This window comes from Aulonocara sp. 'chitande type north' Nkhata Bay, linkage group LG3, assembly GCF_057382095.1.
Source record: "Aulonocara sp. 'chitande type north' Nkhata Bay isolate Kocher_YH1m ecotype deep benthic linkage group LG3, A_spYH_male_GT1.1, whole genome shotgun sequence".
Lineage (NCBI taxonomy): Eukaryota > Metazoa > Chordata > Actinopteri > Cichliformes > Cichlidae > Aulonocara > Aulonocara sp. 'chitande type north' Nkhata Bay.
In genome coordinates, this window is record NC_141346.1 from 27,340,283 (window position 1) to 27,363,030 (window position 22,748).

General features: G+C 38.6%; 2 protein-coding genes across 2 annotated transcripts in view; one reads left to right on the forward strand and one right to left on the reverse strand.

The window, feature by feature from the left end:
- Positions 1 to 22,748, forward strand: part of LOC147334921 (E3 SUMO-protein ligase ZBED1-like) — a 144,913-nt gene that overhangs the window by 87,967 nt on the left and 34,198 nt on the right. The window lies entirely within an intron of this gene.
- Positions 10,720 to 22,644, reverse strand: LOC147334927 (protein NLRC3-like). Its single transcript, XM_086286859.1, has 10 exons — positions 22,545 to 22,644; positions 21,284 to 21,313; positions 20,927 to 21,049; positions 20,357 to 20,408; positions 19,613 to 19,832; positions 17,721 to 19,515; positions 16,847 to 17,020; positions 16,001 to 16,174; positions 12,027 to 12,073; positions 10,720 to 11,733 (listed from the first exon to the last, which is right to left on the reverse strand). Exons 2-10 carry the CDS (start codon positions 21,289 to 21,291, stop codon positions 11,189 to 11,191), a joined length of 3,138 nt encoding a protein of 1,045 aa, XP_086142985.1. The 5' UTR covers positions 21,292 to 21,313; positions 22,545 to 22,644; the 3' UTR covers positions 10,720 to 11,188.

The following is a 22,748-nucleotide window of genomic DNA, read 5'->3' on the forward strand; positions in this document are numbered from 1 at the left end:
AGATTCACTTTTTCATCATCGTCCTGAACACTGTCTGTCTGCAGCTCTTTGCTGTCTGCACTAGGATAAGATCTGATTCTGTTCTTTCTCTATTAAGGTCTTGTCTTACTTTCACCACTTTATGCTTCAGGAGTTTGAGTCTGTATTTAAGTAAAGTATTCTGTAGCTCACTTCCTTGTTTTTCTCGTATCTGTTATTGTTTTGAATACAGGTGCTCACTGTACTGATGACACGCCTACACTGTTAGACTGGTTAAACTGGTTAAACTGGTTAAACACTGCCTTGTTCTGATGTTTTGCTGAATTTCCTGCCCCTGGCTACCGAATTTCATCCATCAAGTAAAGGGTTTGAACAACTAAACATAAATTATGCAGTTACTAAATGGTGTAAAACATTTTAATTGAATAATAATTATGTTAAGAACTGTAGGGCTCTGCGTCCTGACAAAGTCAGAAATGATCCAGCCACCTAAATCAGACACATGATAAACTACACAGAGCGCTCATCACCCAGAGGATTAATGGTTTTGTCAAAGCACATAAAACCATCATCTGATTGTCTGAAAACACAAAACACCAAATTCATGGTTCATGTCTCACCTTTAGTCCTTCCAACAGAGTCTGTTCTGCCTGCAGTGGGAAACCTTCAGCCTCCTCAGTCCAGTAAAAAGGTTCTCAAAGGTTTTGTGGTCAGGAGCCCCTTTCAGAGGACAACATTATCCCATATAATCAGCTGATTTGGTCTTAGCTTCACATGATGATGTGCACTGACTGAAATATTTAACCACGTTCACCAGATAGCTGACTGGCTAATAATTCAAAGGTAGCAAGAAAGAAGACACAGAATTACAGTAAAAATAAATGAAAGATAAAATACATACATCTGCCGTGTGTCCTTCTGTCACTCTGTACTTTTTTCATCAGCCCTTACAGGACACTGAACCAAGTCTACTTTCATATGCAAACACAGCCATCACGCCTTGCTGCCTGAGGTCAGGGTACATCAGCGAGTTTGTTCCTCTGTTTGTTTTCACTACAGCTTCTGTTCAGTTTTCAGCAGCTTTGAAGAAACACACAGTTATTATTAGGTTTGGTTTTATGAGTAAAGTTTGAAGACAGCAGTAAAACAGGAGTAAAAAATAACAATAATTATGTGTCTGTGTTGACCTTGAAACAAAAAAATATGATCCTCTGTAATAGGAACTAATATGAGCTCATGTTTATGTGTCTCTTTGGCACACTTAGATCAGCTGTGTCATAGTCATTTATGATTAATAAAAAAAATCCCAATACAAAGGCAAATATTTCATTATGAACTCTAAATATAAAACCAGACAAATAATTATCCTGTGATTTGATGCAAATAGATTAGATGTTATGATGGTGTAGATGTTTTATGTTTCCATTTTTTGTTAAAAACTGATTGAGTGCTGGTTTCACTGCACTCCTTACACCAGTGCAATATTCAAAGATGCCACTAGATGGTCACAGCACTCAGGAGGAACCTAAAACTCCTCAGAGAGAAGTCCTGCAAAATAAATTCTGCAGTTTGTTTCTCTGTTCAGACGGTTGGTGGAATCTCATGTTTGTTCCTGATGCTTCACTTTTGTTGTTTCAGTTCCAGCCTGAACTTTGAACTACATCACACAGTGGATTCTCCATTTTGTGCCAAAATCTGTTTTGAGTTTTCAACAACATGGGTGAAATAGAGTAGAATGACGGTGCTGCCGTCGCGAATCGATTTGAGGAGAATGAAGGAACATGTGTGGATTGATTCTAAATGGTCCTCATGTTTCCTTATTTTTTCGATCTTGTCATTTAGAAACATGTTGGGTGCCCGGAAGCGTAACACGTTGACGATTTGTCACCTTGGGTAAATATTAAATTTAGCTCCATATTTTTTTCTGGTTAAACTTAAAACAATTAAAACCTTTTGTCTGGCCATCAGCACCCTGACAGCTGGCTAACACAAACACTCACATTACAAGGATGTTTTTTTAAACAGAAGATGGCAGAAGTTGTGTGTTTTAGTGCAGATCAAAAAATAATCTTATTGGGAAACAACAAACACAACATAAAACTCTCCTCTGAAACAACATTAACTCCAACACTCTGTGGATGATCAGACACCAAAGGCCTTCAGCTTTGTTATGAAGTCTTCATTAATTCTTCTGTAAATAAATTATTTTCTAGAATTAAAGTCGTTTTTTTGCTCGTCTCTCACTCTGTCTAATCCAACATCACCTCTTTAGACACTTAAAGTTTCCGCTGGGCAGAAACAGGTGAAACAATAACTGCTTTTGATCTGTTGGGGAGATTCAAGACTCCTGAATGTCTTTTTATTTTGTTCTTCGGTTCTTTAGAGGCAGAGACCGAGATCAAGAAAGCAGAATCAGTCAGATTGGTGGCTCTGAGTACAAAAGAAGGAACTGATTTTTCTCTTAAATCGCTCATCTCTAAAGAAGGTATGTGAAGGTACAGCACTTAATCCCAAAACACAGATACACAAAGAAGAAATTGAGCGGCAGACAGGAGTACGTTCATGATAAACATTTGGTAACTTTGGATTATTTTTGCTACCGAGGAATTAGACTGTAAAGACTGACATGTATTGTTTTTTTGGGAAAAGACAATTCTTTATTAATATGGGCTGGTACAAATATAACACTCTTCTATTTAATTCAAGCACTCCAAGCACTTTCTTACAGGAAGCCTTGTTAACACATTCATACACATTTATTTAACTGTTTTGCACTGGGATACTTTGAAATCCCTGGACATGTACCATACAGGTGGTATATGCATTCAAGTACAACCAACATTTTTTTTGCTTTCTTCCTTGTAACAAGTCATTGCTGTAACCGGGACTGAGAGAACAGCTTAATTATTTTCTAGATTTTGGACAAGAGTAATGGACTGTGTTACATCCCCCCCCCGAAGGGGTCTAGGCATATGAGTGAGGGGACCAGTAACAAATTAGTCCAGAATCAGAATGAAAAGGAAAACAGACAGAGTTATGTATTAATATAGTTTTATTACAAATGATATAGGTTATTACAAACAACACTAACTCAAAGAGCCGGCAACGCCGTTTTATTAATAATGCCAAAGAAACAAAGGAAACACTCGCAGCAACAAAAGGAATACTACTAAACAAAACAGGGAGGCACTTCCCACACTTCCTACCCTACTCCTCACCAAAGGGAGACACTCAGATCAATTCAAATCAATTTATTTTTATAGCACTTTACACAGGATAAAAACCACAAAGTGCTTCACAGTAATATAAAACAGATACATAAAATACATTAATAATAAAACACACAGCAGAAATCTAATTAAAAGCCAATCTAAATAAATGAGTCTTAAGCTGCTTTTTAAAAGAATAAATACAATCAAGGCAATGTAATGATGGAGGGAGAGCATTCCACAACCTGGGGGCCACCGCTCTAAAAGATCTATCACCTCTGGTTTTAAAATATGTTCGAGGGACTACCAACAGCTTTTGATTAGAAGATCTCAGGCTGCGAGAGGGAGCGTGGGGTTCTAAAAGATCAGAAATGTAGGCAGGAGCATCACAATTCAAAGCTTTAAAAGTCATTACCAAGATTTTAAAGTGAATTCTGAAATGTACTGGAAGCCAGTGTAATGAACGTAACACTGGTGTAACGTGCTCTCTTTTTCGTGTCTTAGTTAAAAGCCTTGCAGCAGCATTCTGAACTAACTGGAGACGGTCAAGATTCCTTTTGCTCAAACAAAGAAAAAGGCTGTTACAATAATCTAAGCGAGATAAAATAAAAGCATGAATAACCATTTCTAACTCAGACTTAGACAGCAAATTTCGCAGTTTGGAGACATTTCTTAGATGAAAAAGGCAGTTCCTAATTAACTGGCAAGAGTGTTGTTCGAGGGACATGGCAGAATCAAACATCACACCGAGGTACCTGAGGCTCAGGTGAACAGATGAGCCAAGAGAACCAAGATGCTGTTTGATTAGAGATATCTGATTGTCGGGGGCAATAATTAATGTTTCTGACTTCTCAGAGTTCAACTGTAAGTAGTTGTCACCAAGCCACTGTTCAATGGAAGCTAAACATTTAATTAAAGAGGACAGTTTATGGACTTCCATCAGCTTAAAAGAGCTGAATATCATCAGCATAAAAGTGATAAGACACCTCAGGGAACTGCCTAATTATAAGTCCTAGAGGTAACATGTACAAAAGAAAAAGAATAGGACCCAGAACTGAACCCTGCGGTACCCCACATGTCAGATCTTTAGAATGTGACATAAACCGATTCGCAAAAACACTAAAAGACCTGTTGGAGAGGTATGACTGAAACCACTTCAAAGCCAGACAGGACACACCAACTACGTCCCAGAGCCTGTTAATCAGGATGGTATGGTCAATGGTAGTGATGGCCCGCTTGAAGCTGGCGCTCCGGAGCGTGTGTCGAAAAAAACAACACACTGGTTCAGAAGCACTGTGTCGAGGCTTGCTTCGTTTGGCAAAAGTCACGTGACCAGTGACGTCCAAAGCTTCATTACCCACGTAACTGCTTCGGTACATGATTCAAACGGATATAAGGAAGTGAATCATCCACGGGATTCGTGGAGTGTGTTGATGGTGACAGATAGCGAAGAGGTGATCATTCCACTGACAGATATGGAGCCAGTAAGGAAGAGAGGATGTCCTGGCATGTGGAAATATTTTGAGTTGATTTTGCTCAATTCATTTTATCTGCCGAAGTGAAAAACCTGAAATGTCCAAAATCATGTTTTCGTAATGGAAATATCATTACAGCATATGACTTTAGGAACACTTCCATGTGAATTAAAGCTGATGAAGACTACAAAAATGTATTTGACACTATACGTACATTACATTGCTACAGTTTAGAAAATAATTTTGTTTATTGTTTTTAGGTGATAGTCTGCAGGACCCAGGAATACCTGCATATCTACCAGCTTGCAGTGTGGTTCCTGCACTCCACAGCCTCTTCTGTTCCATGCAAGTGGATTTTCTCCAGGGCAGGAGAAACTATTTCTAAGAAAAGAAACAGACTCAGCCAGCGCACAGTAACACTAATCCTCTTTTTAAATGTAAATAACAAAAGGGCTACCTTACATAGATCATGTTTTTACTTTGCAAGTTCTTGATTAGGGGTGGGTTTTGATTATCGCCTTTCTGATTACAATCCATGCTAAATTGAATAAAGTGATATTGATTCATTACAATCCCGTGTCGATTTGTAAATTAACGTTATTATGCCTGAAACGCCAGCATCTCAGGTTAAACCTCACAACATGTCGTCAAACACCATGCAGCTAAAACAGTAACTGGGAGCAGGTTTACGGATTCTGCATACAAACGTGAACACAGAGCGCGGACCCGACGCGTCAGAATCAGATTTTGATGTGTCGTCGGGTCCGCGCTGTGTTTGCCTCTTTTTTTTTCGCTGGCTTCTGCAGCTGCAGGTTTCATAACTCTCTGTTTACATCTCTAATTAAGTCTCACATGTGTCAGCTTTCTTTTAATAGATACGAAATTATGGATATATACTGATACATGACCAGAATTGTAATATTTCTGACTGAGGCAAAACTTTCCAGGTTCCAATCAAATTGAATCGGATCCTGTATCGAATCAAAATGATTCTACAAATCAGTAACGATGCAGCCGTACTCAGCTCCCTAAGCATTTTCCCTTTCCAGTTCACAATCAATCCCACCCCTAGGTCAAAAATATGTATAGGACAATTGGCCTCATCTAATATTTTGTATGAACCTGTCCAGCTGTCCAGTGATTAAACGACAAGTAGATGGAGGCAGGACTTCACAGCAGGGGCATACTCCATAATGTGCTGTGCGTTATCATATGTATAATGTATATATTGCTCACTTATTGTGTTTACCAACATCAAGGAGTTATGAGCAAAGAAAGGCCACACCATAGTGCATGTTTAAATAGGGAAAGTTTATTGATCAAAATGTATTACGCAAATACGCATTACATTTTTTTCAGCCCCCCCAATCGAGAAAACAAAACCAATTACACGTTCAAAGCAACGGAACGGTGGCCCAATATCAGAGAGAACTCCACTCTTGAGTGAGCAGTGATGATTGAGCAGTCCGTTTTATTTTGCAGATTCAAGCTGCTCTTCAAAATATTCGCCACCAGATGTCACCGGAGAGGACTGTGTTGAAAAGCTTCGAGTAATGAACCATTTTTCAATACAAGCTTCAGTGCTTCGGAAAGCTTCATTTGGCCATCACTAGTCAATGGTGTCAAAGGCAGATGTCAAGTCCAACAAAACCATGACTGAGGATGCTCCAGAGTCAGCTGACATCATAATGTCACTAGAGACTTTAAGTAATGCGGTAACTTTAAGTAACTCTCAGGGCCCACAAGCCCATCTACTCACTAGTCCGAAGGAGGCTGTCTGTCCAAAACCTAGCACAAAAACCGTGTAGCACCACAGAGGAGAAGAAGAAGAAGAAGAAGAACCTCACAGCTCATCCCTAGTTTAAATAGCCTCAGAGGTGATTGCTGACTGGAGTCAGGTGGCAAACGAGGCTAATCAAAAGCAGCTGTGTCCTGGGGCGAGAGGAGAGTGGGAGAGACAGAGGGGGTAGGAGTGGCAAGAGAGGAGGAGGCGGGGAGAGCGGGCAAACACCCCACCCACAGCCTCACAGGATGTAACAGACTGTTAAATGAAAGGTGGACGGGAGAGAGGGACAATACTAAAGTTAAAGGTCAAAAAACAATTCCCTGTCAGAGCCCAGGCATATCCCGCTCAAATATGAACGATTAGATTCTTTATATTTATACTTAAAAAGGATGTCCATGAGCTACAACCTTAGAAAGAAAGTCATTAAAAAGCTTTATTTCACTCTCTAGTTTGTTCTCTAAAAGAATTTGTAACTGTCTCTTAGTGGTGTACTGCTAGTGATCTGTACACAGTGATCAGAGTAAATCAAAGTGCAGGTTTTTCTTCTGGTTGCTTCCATTGCAGTGGTTGTAGTTCATGTAGTTTTGGTCAGTCAGTGTAATAATCAGGATCATGAACAGGATCAGATGTTGTAATGAGTGAATGAAGTCAGATTGTAGATTTTCCTTCTTCTAGCTGTACTGCCTGACCTTTGACCTTATGTGTTGATGACTCTTCACCTTACTTTTGGGGAGAAGTAACTTGACCAACACAGGTCAAAAGGAATACACTGAAATATTTTTCTGTTGTTGTTTATTCTTTAGAATTGTGCTCTCAGTGATGGCTGTTTAATTTGTTGCTAAACTCTTCAACATTTCTGGCTCTCTGACAAATATAAAGACAGGAAGTCAGAAAAAATTTCCTCATAATCATAGTTAATTAAAAAATGAAAAAATAGGGTGATTGCATGAGAAGAAGCTGAAGTTTTTAATGGAGACTGTCTGTTTTTGCCAAAAATCGAAAGGGATTTTAGAAGATTGTTGTTTGTTTTGTTTCCAAAACGGAAGCCATGTTTACAACTGCACTGATTATTAAAGTGGCATTACAGCTTTGCATTTACAATTTAAAGTAATTTTCAGTGAATATCAAAATAATTTAAAGCTGGACAGTTCCACACTTTATTTAACAATTTATTTTAAGGCAATAAAACAGATGTTACAGGAAGAGAGTCTTACAGTCTGATGTTGTCTCATCCAAAAGCCAAAGGTTTTTCTGGAGGTTTTTTTTTCTCTTGTTTTTCCTTTTTCTCTTTCCCTTAAAATAAAACAAATGAGAACAGACAAGCAGAGCTGTGACTGATGTTGGTACCAGACTCAGTACAATGCATAAAGCGGTTCATCCCCAGTTCTCTGCTTTTAAACTTAAGGTTGGTCTTTGAGGTTCAAGCTGAGCAGCAGCTTCTGTAAAACTCATTAAATACATACTTTTTTCTTTTTGCAGAACTGACTCCAGAACCAAGTGGTCCTCAACTAATGATGTAATTAACTTTGTTGTCATATATGGCACTTCATACAGTATGTCAGAAAATCAAACCAAATTATAGAAAAGTTGCTTGCACCCATACTGCCCCGACATCATGCCTCCGCATTTTGGAGATTACTTTGGCACCGACCGGTTTTCTATCACCCATTTGCGGGGTGTAAAGGCGCCCTCCACTTGCGAGGTGCGCCTGCTGCTTGCCACATGGGGAGGAGAGGGGCAGGCCTGCGGCGGATTCTCTGAGTGGCTGGAGCAGCATCTAATAACCAGCTCAAATATATTATATTATATACTATATATAATAACCGCCAAATAAAACATAATAAAAAGAAAGCAAGAAACTAGGGCGGTCAACATTAACGCTGTTATCACGATTAATGCAATTAAAATTTTTAACGCAATTAATCAATCTGGAGTGTAGAATGACTCAAAATCCCTGTAAAGTCTCTGTCAACGCATTTCAGGTAGTTTGTCCATTTTGCGCTCCAGAGGGGTTGATTGCGTTAAAAATTGTAATCACGTTAACCGTGATGACAGCGTTAACGTTGACAGTCATACAACAAACACAAAAACTGAAGACATTATGATATAGACTTGATTGAGATGATTGAGAATGCATCAAGACATATTTGACAGTTCACTCAGACATTCAACACAACAAAGCCTGTTCAGTGGTTTCAATTATCTTACAAGTTTCTGGTAAAGAGTTCATTTCAGAAGATATTTCAATCAAACATATTAAAAATCACTTCTCACTCTGTCATTACTAAACAAACACATCTCCATTTACCAACAGAGTCAGGATCCTGGGTCACTCGACCCAGCACTTTGAATTCTTTGTGTCTTTATAATTTTGTATTGTGTTTTTCCTCCTCTGCATCTAAGCTAACTTTCTTTGGTTGGCTGGCCCATTTAATAGAAGATTTAAACAGCATGTGTGTGTGGCTCAAATCCAGTGCATGTGTGCTTTAGGTACCTTTACTAAGGATATCCTGTCTTTATGATATCATAGAGAGTATGAGTAGAAAAGAAGCCCGAGGCTCCGGCTCACTGGTATTACTTCTATACATAATGACCTTTTTATTTAACATTGTTAAATATCATGGTCATATCTAATGCATCTCATCCATTGCTGAAACAATATAGCTCTACATGACAGGAAATAAGGAAACGCATAATGAGTCTACTCTAAGGAGCTTGGAAAGAGAAGCGTCTGCACTTCTTTAAGTTTCTTGAAGACGTCTCACCTCTCATCTGAGAAGCTTCTTCAGTTCTGAGTCTACTTACAAATGACATTATGCATACTGAGTTTAAATGCTCTCTTTAAAGGCTTCACCTGTTCATTATTTCTCATTTATTTATAAGTTCTGTCTGCCTTTTATCATAATTACCATTTTATTCTGTTTATATATTTCCGTTTAACCTCTGCAGATCAGGCTAATTTCACTGAGTGCAGAATAGGTCTACAAAGCTGAGCAAAAGAGCAACATCACAATAACATGGCTCAAAATGTCAACACTAACAGGCCTCCTGACTTCCTGCAAAAAGACCTAATGAATATGAAAAGGAAAACACATGTTTATTCTATAACAGTGAGACTAACACTGAGGCGTATCCAGATGAGCACTACAGAGGATGACAGTATCATTCAGTTCACCTGGAACGGATGGCTTGAGTGTCTTCTTAAGTCATCTGAGACTCAACGACACAGGCACATATCACTGCATCGCTATCCTTAAGAGAAAAAATAGGTCATAGGTCAAATCACGTGACCTCAAAGTTACAGATAAGATAACAATACTAGCTCATTTGGGTTTGTTTATAGCACTTTCACTCAATCTGTTTGGTAAATAATAGGCCAGTTATGTACATATAGAAAGTAGGTGCACATTGCAGATTGCTGCTACTGTTATACATAAGTTGCTTTTAAAATACCTCAGAGCTGTATCACAGTGTACTTTTACATCAGCCTCCACTCCTCTACATTTACATTTATAAAACCAACCTTTTTTTAAGTGAAGATGCCAACAAATCCATACTATCCTGACCAGCTTCTTCTAAAACAGGTTATTAGGCTTCAGTGGTGGCTGTAACTCAGGAGGTAGAGCCAGTCTACTGACTGAAAGGTTGGTGGTTTGATCCCTGATTACACGAGTCTGCATGCCAAATATCCTTGTGCAAGATACTAACCCCAAGTTGCTCTCCAATGCTTCCGTGTTAGGAGTTAGATAAAAGCATAGAAGAAAGTGTTTGGTTGAATGGGACATGTTGTTTAAAGCACTTTGGGGTTGTAGCAAAGTGTTGTGTAACAATCAGTCCATTTACCATTAGCACGTAACTGTTTTTGATTTTAGGTCCGGGAGGGCATCATGTGTAAAACTCAGCAAAGTCAAACATGTTGAACCACCCACTGTAGTGACCTCTTCTGGCAACAGAGGAACGAGTAGCTTCTCTCTTTTTTTCTAAACTGACAGCTGTTTTCTAGTTTTTCATTTCCATGAATATGTGAGGGTTTGCTTTATTTAGATAAATTAAAAGTTTATTGTTGGTAAATCAAGGCCATCATGTGAAAATGTCCTCCATAATTTTACTTTTTGGTTAAAGGTTAGAAAATGTACTCTAAAGGTTTTAAGTATAATAACAAGCATCTGTAAAAAAATAAATAAATAAGGAATAGTTTGATTTTCTTCATTTCTTTTTTTAAATATTAGTTTGCATGCATGCATGTTCACAGATAAAACACACGAATAGAAACTCTGTCACAGATTTTATTCTTGTGATAACAAATGTATGAATAAAATACAAATTGACACATGAAGTGTGCATTTATACAACACGTAACATATCAATGCTATGTGACAAATCATCGGTATGGTGTGTGTTGGGAATGAGAATGCTCTGAGATTTCACTGCCTATTATTAAAAAAACAAAACAAAACAAAAAACACCTGGTTGCTCTAGCATCACCATACTGGAGGATCCAGAGATGCATTTCGCTCGCCATCCCAAAGATAAACTTAACCTTTAACAGGTCAAGTAGTTTCAGTAGATGAAAGTTAAAAAAAACTAAACAAAGTACAAAGTCATAATTTATCTAGAAGCATTTTTGGTAAACAAATGAAGCTCAATAGAGTAGAATAGCTCTTTATTGTCATTGTACATGTATTACTAAATTTTGGGTGCTCCACACTAATGTGAGAATGTGTCTTGTCGCAGTAAGTTCACTCTGAGCCATCACAGAGAGAGACAGTGGAACCAGGTGACTTTAGCTGAAACCCAGCATATAGTGCTTCAGTGAATTTGGTGTTGAAAGTGTGCAGGTGGATCAGTCTGTCAGGGAGGACACTGTAAAAGGACACAGTGCCTGCAGGGTAGTCCACATACACTGCTAATTTGTGAGAGACAATCGAGGAGGGGACAGCGATCACTATTGATGCGTAATTGTAATTTCCAAAGTAACCATCATCATCACTGCAGTAGAAACTCCAGGACTGATCAGTCCTTCCAAACCTGCTGTTATCGCCGTCTCCTTTCCGTCCAATTCCTACACAAGCGACACCGATTTGAACTTCTCCACTCCACTCGACCTCCCAGTAACAGCGACCAGTCAGACTGTTGGTACAGAGCAGCTGAGGCCAGTGATGAAACCTATGATCATGATCAGGATACAGCTGGTCTTCTTTTACCTGTGTGACCTTCTTGTTGTTGTCAGACAGTTTGAGGTTCCTGTGTGCTGTGTTTAGATCCAGCGTCAGGTCACAGAAATCTAAAGGGGACAGTGAGACACAGTGCAAATGGTCTCTCAAAAACACATTTAACTTAATTTGCATGGTTTTCATGTTAATGTATGAAGAAGATCCGGTATGCAAAAGTTTTTGATTTTTTAAGAGTGTGTTACCATCAGAAATTGGTTTCTACTTAGTAAGTAAGTAAGAAGATATGTAACTTTTTTGTAAAATTCATGATTACATATATTTGGCAGAGGTACAACTAAAGTGTAAAAAATGTGAACACAGTACAACATGGTGTAAATAGAACTGATACATCAAAAATACTTACATTTCCTTAGACCTGGTCTCATCCACTGGACTCCTTGAGGCTCCACACTGAAATGAGAACTTTATCTTTTAGTGTGAAAACATGCCTTTATATTGTCTGAGTAATCTTTTCTAGAGAAATAATCTTGTTTCCTTTTATTCCATAATAAAATGAAAACGATAATGCACTTTCAGTTCTATGGATTTATATATCAAAGTAAATTTTTTAAAAAAGAAACCAACTGGTCTGTACAAGGTTCTTAAATTACCTAAATACAACCTGAGAAAATTGAAAAGAATTAGACATGTAAATAAAAAGCCAAAATCCTGTATAAATGACACGGTGCAAAACAGTTCACACTTGTAGCATCCGCTTAGCCATGAGTAGGAATCGAATAACTTAAGAGGAACTTTGAAGAAGAATTCTTAATTTTCTCACATGACTATATCTGCTCTGCATAAATAACTACTACTTGCTTCACTTTTTTTTCTTTACAGTAGGAAAGTCACAATCCTGTTCCAAAGATTACGGTGGTTCTGCATTTATTGGTGTAACGGTATACGTAAGCTCCAGACTGAGATGTTTTGATGCATGCTCAATCATCCAGGTAAGTAAATCCCAAAAGGTTGATTCTGTTCATCTGGATGTAACGTTTTCAGTGGGAAACTCCTCACAGCCTATTGTTCAGATGTGCTAGTTTCAGTCATTATGCATTGAACTGTATATAAGGTTGGGGAAACCTGCAGTCAGCTCAGATTAAAGAAGTCACTTGGATGAGTGACAAAACATTTGTCCCACTGAAAACATTACATCCAGGTGAACAGAATCAACCTTTTGGGGCTCCAGACTGAGACTAAGTCTGAGAAAACAATCTGACCCAAAACATTGGCATGTATGGCAATACATCTGGTAATAAAGGGACATGAAACAAAAGGGTTACATAATATCAAAAAATCAATTCTGTTTATCTGGACTTTGCGTTTTCAGTGGGAGAAACGTTTTGTCACCCATCCATGTGACTTCTTCAGTCTCAGCTGACTGCAGGTTTCACCAACCTTATAAACAGTACATTTGCAAAATAACGGAAAACAGCCCACTTGTTCTAGTGGAAAAACATGGTGAACACAGCAGGAACGAATTAGGTGTCATCTGACAGGAGGAAGCAGAACTGCACACACTGAACACAGAACTTGAGATTGTCAAAATAAAACAGGAAACACACTGAGACACAGACCAAGAGACAAAGGCTTGACAAAGGGGCCGGGGGAGAAAACAGACAGGGATGGACATGACAGATTAGGTAGAAAGGATTGAACACAAGGAGAGAAACATGGGAACAACTAAGGGAGACGAGGCCTGGAGGGAGAGGGAGTGAGCGAGAGACAGAGAGGGGGAGAGGGAGGGACACAGAGCAGGCAAAGAGACATAATGGCTGAGGAAAAGACACATGGATGGACATGACAGACAGAGGAGACATGGAAAGAAACACATGGAGGGGAAAACGGGAACAGAAAAGCGAAATGAAACACAAAGACATGACTGGGGGACACATGAATAAATGTAAAGACATTAGGAAAACTAAAACCCAAACCTAAATCATCTTAACCTCTTAAACCCCAACGCCCCTTGATACGGGGGCAAAAGGCAGGAGATCAGTTAGGCTTAAGGGGCTTAAGAGGTTAATAAAGTAAAGTGTCAACAATCCCAAAATAAACTCAAACCCCCCATCGCAGACCAAGAACTATGACAAAGACACTTGTCAGAATTTGTCAGGGTTAAACACATCAAAACCTCACTTGGCTATTGTGACACCTACAAGTGTATGGTCACAGTTGTAATCTGCTGGAAACATTTACTGATGTAAAAGCCTTTGGTTCACTGCTGTATTGCACTTTTCAGTTGAGGTTATGAAAATTGCGTGGCATCGCCACAAAAGGCGAGTAGCTGTAAGTGCGACAGGCCATTGCAACGCTCTTACCTCAGTTGACGAAGAGCCTGCAGACTGAACACAACTCTTGTCTCCTGTCTCTACTTTTCTGTATGAAAACAGGTTAGTAGTTTGAGTTAACTAACTGTGATGCACATATAAGAGCAAGAAACCCTTTTCTGTCTTGATTTAAAGGCCACAACTGTTGTAAGAACGTGTGTTTTCATAGACCAAGAGAAAGCAAACTTTCCCGCCAGTTGTAATGGGAGCCACAATTCCACTTGTAGTGTAAAGACGTGGTGGGTCTTACTACATCTGTTTTATTTCGTAGCACATGTAGCTCTGAGACATCATTTTAACCTGATGTTAGTAGAAGTTTTACAGTTGATGATTTCAACATAACCTCATTCTTACTCATTATATTGCTAAATGTAAATAGACTGGTTTATATTTACTTTTGGACAACTATAGAATATGTTTGTTTATTGTTTGCAAATATAGTGTTTAATCTTTTAAGGTATAAAGAGTTTGTAACAGTTATAATAAGCAGGTTATTCGCAGTGCTAATATTACTGCACAGAGATATTGTTGAAGCTGGACAGAAGCAGGATTTAGTTACAGATTTATTGTAAATAAGGAGACTGATATAAGATCATTATTTTGTAGATCTATACTTGTGAAAAAAACAATGCGACCAAGTGGGTTTAACATGTGAACCTGATTGAATATGATGTTTTTTGTCACAAGAGGAATGACTGAAGGAAAGAGGAACGTGTGTATAAATGAACAGAAAACAATGGTATAAAATTCTGTGTAATAGAAAGACAAGGAAGAGCCTCCACAACTTATGTCTCCAGTCTCTACTTTTCTGTATAAAATAGACCCTATAGAAGGCCTATAACACGATGGTTATGTGATGTTGGTGTTGTGAGCAACACTTTAAAGCAGTGTAGTAAAACAACTGAACTTCATAAGATCGACACAGTTTCAAACATCAGTATCAAGGGTCCCATCCCAAGCTATTTGTTACATTCTCCCTCAAGTTGTGTATTCCTCCTTGTGTATTTCTGCATTTCCTGAGCAACTTTAATTTGTATTTTGTTAAGCTCAGCAATAAAGCTTCCTTTTAATCACCTTGTTTCTCATGTCCTGCATTTTGGGTCTAACTAATCTTGCCACACAGCCGACCTTTACACACAATGAGAGAGAGCAACGCTCGTGGGCAATGATGATGAATCCTGATGGGATGTGATTGGGGTAAATACCTCAATCTTTTATTGAAATGCACAATCTCAATTGTCAACCTTAATGAGGTTGCAAGGTCATGCAGTCATAAGGTTGTGGGTGCCTATTTCATTTGATTTTAAACACTGTTTGAGGCCTAACTCATCATGATCCCAGCCTTATTTGTTTTTAGTCAATTATTTTCTCAAAACTTGGCAGTCTGTAAACAAAGAAAATAATCGATCTGATACAGAGCAAAAACTAATTTGAAAAAAGTCAGTTGTGCCTCTCTCTTGAATTAAAGGTTAAGGTAAACTTAGAGTTAAGGTTATCACTTACTTTACTTTTTTGTCCATAATTGGATAGATATATTGTAGATAGACAGGAAAGTGGTGAGAGAAAGATGAAAAGACATGCAGCAAAAGGCTGCTTGAACCCAGGCCTACTGCTCTCCGGCCATACGGCATATGGTCGCCTGTTCACCCACTGAGCCAAAGCAGATCAGCAAGATGACCCCTTATTGTGAATGATATCACAGTATGCAACTGCTTGGCAAAGACTGTGACAGCTGGGTTATGTTTGAGCACCACCTTTGACCAGCAAGACAAGAAAATGTTAGAGATGATTGATTTTGTGATTTTGACTCACAGGTGAGCTTTACTGTGATTGGTTCTGAGTCATTCAGCCACACAGTTGCCCATTTGACTGGACATACAGACTATATTACGGGCCATCAGGTCAGTGGTTACAATAAACCCTTAAATGAATTCAAGTAAATATCTGCTCTTCCTTACAAAATGTTGGAGAAAAAATACATTTTCAGCTTTATTTCCTGTTTTCCTACCAGAGTATGTCCAGTTTCACATGTGGATCCTGCTGTTGAGCAGACAAAAGCTTCATTCCTGAGTCTCCTGGATGATTATAGCTCAAGTCCAGCTCTTTCAAAAAGGAGGGATTGGAGCGCAGAGCTGTGGCCAGAGAGGTGAAGCCTGTTCCTGTGATCTGACAGCCTGACAACCTTAAAACACATACAACAATGTAAGGAACTGCTCTGCATTTGATGATGCACATGCAGTCATATGAACAGATTCTGATTTCAGTTAAAGTAGTTTTGAAAAAGGCTTTTAAGGACTCTGTTTAAAAACATGGAAAAAATATTATTACATTTTATTTTATACTATGATGGACAGACATAAATAAAGTTATGTGTGTGTGTGTGTGTGTGTGTGTGTGTGTGTGTGTGTGTGTGTGTCTTTTTCTTCTACTGTGCTCTTTCAGAGCTTACACCAGAAGAGAAACAACATCTTAAATCAGGGGTGTCAAACTCAAATACACAGTGGGCCAAAATTCAAAACTGGAACAAAGTCGCGGGCTAACGTTAATATGTATTGAAATATATATATTCCTCCAGATATAAGAATGAATCTTTTCTTTTGGACTCAAACACGTTTTGCTGAAAAACTGAATATGGAACAAGCAAAGCTTAATACTAAACAATATATATATTAGCTGTATAATACCAGTAGGCCAGCTCTGATAGTAATTTGGTATGGCTTCGCGGGCCAAATGTAAGTAGGCTGCGGGCCAAATTTGGCCCGCGGGCCAGAGTTTGACACCTATGTCTTAAATATATAAAATAATGACAGTTGTTGTGAAATATCCAAATCTCCTGAAACAAAAGTCAGCTAACCTGAGAGTTTCCAGCACACAGTGTGGATTCCCAAGTCCAACACAAAGCACCTTCACTCCTGAGTCCTGGAGGTTGTTGTTACTCATGTCCAGCTCTCTCAGTCTGGAGGACTGAGAACTTAAAATTGAGGAAAGAGCTTCACAGCTTCTCTCTGTGAGGTTACAGCTGCTCAACCTAGAAACATATCAGTATACAACCCGTTCTCACTCCCAAAGCGTAACATTTTACGCTAGGTGACAAATCGTCACCATATTACGTTTTCGGCTACCCACCACGTTCCTAAATGACGACCTCGGAAAAAGAGGAAATATGAGAACCGTCTGGACTGAACCTACACATGTTCGCTCTTTTTCTTCAAATCGCTTAGAAACACGCTATTTAACATCATTAAAGTCCTGGTTAAGGTCAGGAATAAGGTTATGGTCAGGGCTAGGGATAAGGTTAGGTTTAGGGCTGAAATACAGGGCTGGAACGTCTACTACCGCGGGAGCGTCATTGCACTGGATTCCAGCAATAACCCGCCGCGTACCATAAGAACGCCGAAGGTCTCCTTTCGCGTTCCTCAGGAACGCCGCGGGACGTGTCAAAACGTCGACATGTTACGCCTCGGGAGTGAGAACGCTCTGCAGTATATCAGTGAACTTTGCAACCATTTCAAATAAACACTTTAACTCTCTCAGGCTCAAATTAAGTTTCTGTTGCTAATACACAAAAGAATACCTGCAGTGGTACTTCTGAGTAAAAAAAAACTTTTATACATATAAAATATGTATGTGGGGTAATCAGGTTGTTAGCTTTTAAGTGTTGCAAATCTGCAACGCCTGCCTTGAGAGGGTTAAAGCAATATCTTGCCAGGATTAAACTGGATACTTACTGGACTTTCTTACAGGCTTTGACCACTGGCAGCAGCTGCAGAAGAGCCGCTTCTGAAGCTGAATATTTCCTCAAGTCAAACTCATCCACACCTGTTTCTGATGACAGTAAGATGAAGACCAGAGCTGACCACTGAGCAGGAGAGAGATCAACTTTAGACAGTTGTCCTAAACTCAGTTGATGCTGGACCTCCTTCACTACAGAGTCATCATTCAATTCATTCAGACAGTGGAACAGATTGATGCTTTTCTCAGGAGAGAGAGCGCCATTCATCTTTTTTTTAACATACTGAGCTGTTTCCTGATTTATCTGTGAGCTGTTTCCTGTTTGTGTGAGCAGGCCTTGTAAGAGATTCTGATTGGTCTGCAGTGAAAGACCAAGGAGGAACCGGAGAAACATGTCCAGATGTCCATTTGGACTTCGTAAGGCCTTGTCCACGGCACTCTGGTAGAACTGTCTTACTGAAGACTCATCAGTCTGCACTGAGGCTGTTTCTTCTTCCTCCAGCAGGTTGATACCAGAGTTGGTGAATGTCAGATGCACATGAAGAGCAGCTAAAAACTCCTGAATGCTCAGATGGACAAAACAGTAAACTTTCTCTTGGTACAGCCCTCTCTCTTCTTTAAAGATCTGTGTGAACACTCCTGAGTACACTGAGGCTTCTCTGACATTAATGCCACACTCTGTCAGGTCTGATTCATAGACGATCAGGTTTCCTTTCTGCAGCTCCTGAAACGCCAGTTTCCCCAGTGCTTCAATCATCTTCCTGCTCTCTGGACTCCAGAGAGGATCTGTCTCAGCTCCTCCATCATACTTGATGTTCTTCAGTTTGGTCTGAACCACCAGGAAGTGAATGTACATCTCAGTCAGTGTCTTGGGCAGCTTTCCTCCAGCCTGTTTGGTTTTTACCACGCTCTCTAGAACTGCAGCAGTGATCAAGCAGAAGATTGGGATGTGACACATGATGTGGAGGCTTCGTGATGTCTTGATGTGAGAGATTATGGTGTTGGCCTCTTCCTTGTCTCTGAGTCTCTTCCTGAAGTACTCTTTCTTCTGTGGGTCAGTGAACCCTCTGATCTCTGTAACCATGTCTATATACTCAGCAGGGATCTGATTGGCTGCTGCAGGTCGTGTGGTTATCCAGATGTGAGCAGAAGGAAGCAACTTTCCCCTGATGAGGTTTGTCAGCAGCACATCCACTGATGTGGACTCTGTAACATCAGTGAGGATCTCAGTGATGTGGAAGTTCAGAGGAAGTCGACATTCATCCAGACTATCAAAGATGAACACAACTTTGAACTTTTTAAAGTTACAGATTCCTGCTTCTTTGATTTCAGTGAAGAAGTGATGAATAAGTCCCACTAAGCTGAACTTTTTATCCTTCAGTGAATTCAGCTCTCTGAATGGGAATGGAAACATGAACTGGATGTCCTGGTTGGTCTTGTCTTCAGTCCAGTCCAAAGTGAACTTTTGTGTCAGGAATGTTTTCCCGATGCCAGCCACTCCTTTGGTCAGAACTGTTCTGATTGGTTTGTCTCTTTCAGTCAAAGCTTTAAAGATGTCTTCACACCTGATTGATGTTTCTGGTCTGTTTGGATTCCAGGAAAACATTTCAATCTGTCTGACCTCATGTTCAGTGTTGACCACTCCGGTCCCCCCCTCTGTGATGTAGAGCTCTGTGTAGATCTCATTTAGAGTGGTTCGGGTTCCTGGTTTAGCAATCCCCTCAGAGACACACTGGAACTTCTTCTTCAGGTTACATTTAAAAGTATTCTCACAAAGTGGATCAGGATTTTCTACAGGAAAGAACCAGAAACACGAGTGTTATGATTATAGAAAATGTGACAATTTCATTCCTGTAAAGACTGAATTTATGAAGAGAAATCCTCTCACTGCTCTGCAGACAGTCAGCCAGCTCCTCCTGTTTCATTATTCTCAGGAAGTTAACTGCAAGTTTCAGAAATGCCTCTCTGCTGCTCCTTCTCTGCTTCTCTTCCTCACTGTCCAACACCTCCTCTTCATCCCTCTGACACTCTGAATAATCTGGATTCAGCTCATTCTGCAGCTTCTTTAGTTCATTCTTCACAAACGTGATAATGTTTCCCTCCAGCATCTGGAAAATGAATGACACAACCTGAATTAACGAAAATCAGATCTTCATTGTAAAAATAAATTTTCACAGATTTGTTTTGTGTTTGTTTTCAATTTGAAAAAAAATACCCTGTACGTATGTTCATTTTACAGGAAACAATGAAAAAAAATATATAATTAAAATACTCAATTAAAATAATTATTATAGTTAGTTTTGTACAGGAAACAATAAAATAATAACATAAATCAAATTAAATAATTTTAAGTACTTGGTTATTTCATGGTACATTTTCCCATCTTACATCTTAGTGCCCTGTAGTTTCCTGCAAATTCCACGTAAGTACAGGGTACTTGCACCTTATTTCCAGGTCGTGTTATAAAGTTATGCTGAAACTTTGTTTTGAAAAGTAAAGTAAGTAAAGTAAGTAAGTAAAAAATTAATTCACTGTTGAATTACTTCTGATATTTTGCCATTATTTTATGATGAATATTGGACTGTGCAACATGAAAATAATTACAAACAGAGGTTGGTGTACATGTACAAACCTTAAATACTGAGTCCAGATCAGTTTGGTGCTGCAGACTCTCCTGATCAGCTCTGTGGAGACATCATGAAGACATTTGAACCATTTTGCACATAAATACAAGCCACATATTTCTTCTTCTACTGTTAGATGATCATCCTGATTAAAACAAGCACAACTGTGCTGTAACAAACCTATTATGTTAATTTATAGACTTATTTATTGGACTCCACTAGTCGAAAACTAACAGGTCAGTGATGGTTCTGTACCATTGTTCTTGTAATGACCATATTATGGATATCTCCTGTACATTGCATCATCACATTAAAAAAGTCAGATTCGTGTTGTTGTGTTGAAGTGTTTCATTTTAAATTTGACCTTTGTGCCTTTTAAAATACCAGCAGCAAGTAAAAGCATCTTACAGCAGCAGCTGAAGCTTTTTTCTGAGTAAAGAAACTTAAAATACACATTAAAAAATTGTATGATGACACTTTGAATTAGCAGCCTGTCAGTTTTACACATGGAGCTCTTTAATCTCAGGACTGAGGCCAGGTGTACCACAGAGCTGTAAGGTAAATGTGAAACGTCTTACTCCTCAGCAGCAGCAGATTTTGTTCCTTTAAAGTTCACGATGTTATCCTTTGACAGATCACTCTTCAAAGACACACAGCTGGTTCCAGGTTCAGGTTCAGGGGCATCTGGTGTCTCAGTGATCCTGGTGAACAGAGAAAAAGACCATCAGGAAGGGAAATCACATTTTTCGCCTTCAGACACAAAAAGTACTGGATAAACTTTGCAGGGTTAAATTGAATGAACAAAACAGAGAGCAGATTTGTTGTAGAGAGTTACTGCATGTTGTATGAAATCACTTCTGTTTTTGTTCTTTTAGCAGTGAAGATAATGCGACAAAGTTTGCATCAAGAAGATAATGTGAGGTTTTGTGTGATACCTTTCCATGTTGGTAAAAACCTGCAGTCACCTGATGGAAGAGAAAAGTGAGAATAAAACACAGATTTTTATTTTTTTCTGTTTATTGAGATATTTGATAGCGATAAGGTGGTGACCTGTTTAATTATAATAACAGTTTTATATTATATTATATTATATTATATTATATTATATTATATTATATTATATTATATTATATTATATTATATTGTGTTATATTATATTATATTATATTATATTATATTATATTATATTATATTATATTATAATTAAGGTTTCATTGTTTGTCAAAAAAAATCTGAAATAAAGTGAGCTTTGTTGTCTGGCAATCAAAGAGTCAACAAACAATCATTGTGATGATTAAACTTTTTAAAGAGGAGATTAAATAGAAAACAAATAATGAAAAATACAAATAAAAAAACATACATGATATAAATCAGATCAAAGATTCACTTTTTAATCATCTTCCTGAACACTGTCTGTCTGCAGCTCTTTGCTGTCTGCACTAGGATAAGATCTGATTCTGTTCTTTCTCTATTAAGGTTTTGTCTTACTTTCATCACTTTATGCTTCAGGAGTTTGACTCTTAAGTAAAAGTATTTTCCTGCTACACATCGTAGATCACATAACACACATTTTAGAAATCATGCTCTTCTTCAGCTGTCTCAGCTTTTCTTTCATTCTTAGACTGTGTGTAACCACTGCAGGATTTAAAGAAACATCTTAAAATAATACAATAAAAACATTTTTAATTAAAATAAATAAATAAATTAATTAAACGATTCAAAGCTCACCAAATGTCCACCATCAGTGTGTTTTATTCTGTAGCTCACTTCCTTGTTTTTCTCTTATACGTTACTGATTTGAATACAGGTGCTCACTGTACTGATGACACGCCTACACTGTTAGACTGGTTAAACTGGTTAAACTGGTTAAACACTGCCTTGTTCTGATGTTTTGCTGAATTTCCTGCCCCTGGCTACTGAATTTCATCCATCAAGTAAAGGGTTTGAACAACTAAACATAAATTATGCAGTTACTAAATGGCGTAAAACATTTTAATTGAATAATAATTATGTTAAGAACTGTAGGGCTCTGCGTCCTGACAAAGTCAGAAATGATCCAGCCACCTGAATCAGACACATGATAAACTACACAGAGAGCTCATCACCCAGAGGCATTAACAGTTTTGTCAAAGCACATAAAACCATCATCTGATTGTCTGAAAACACAAAAAACCTAATTCATGGTTCATGTCTCACCTTTAGTCCTTCCAACAGAGTCTGTTCTGCCTGCAGTGGGAAACCTTCAGCCTCCTCAGTCCAGTAAAAAGGTTCTCAAAGGTTTTGTGGTCACGAGCCCCTTTCAGAGGACAACATTATCCCATATAATCAGCTGATTTGGTCTTAGCTTCACATTATGATGTGCACTGACTGAAATATTTAACCACGTTCACCAGATAGCTG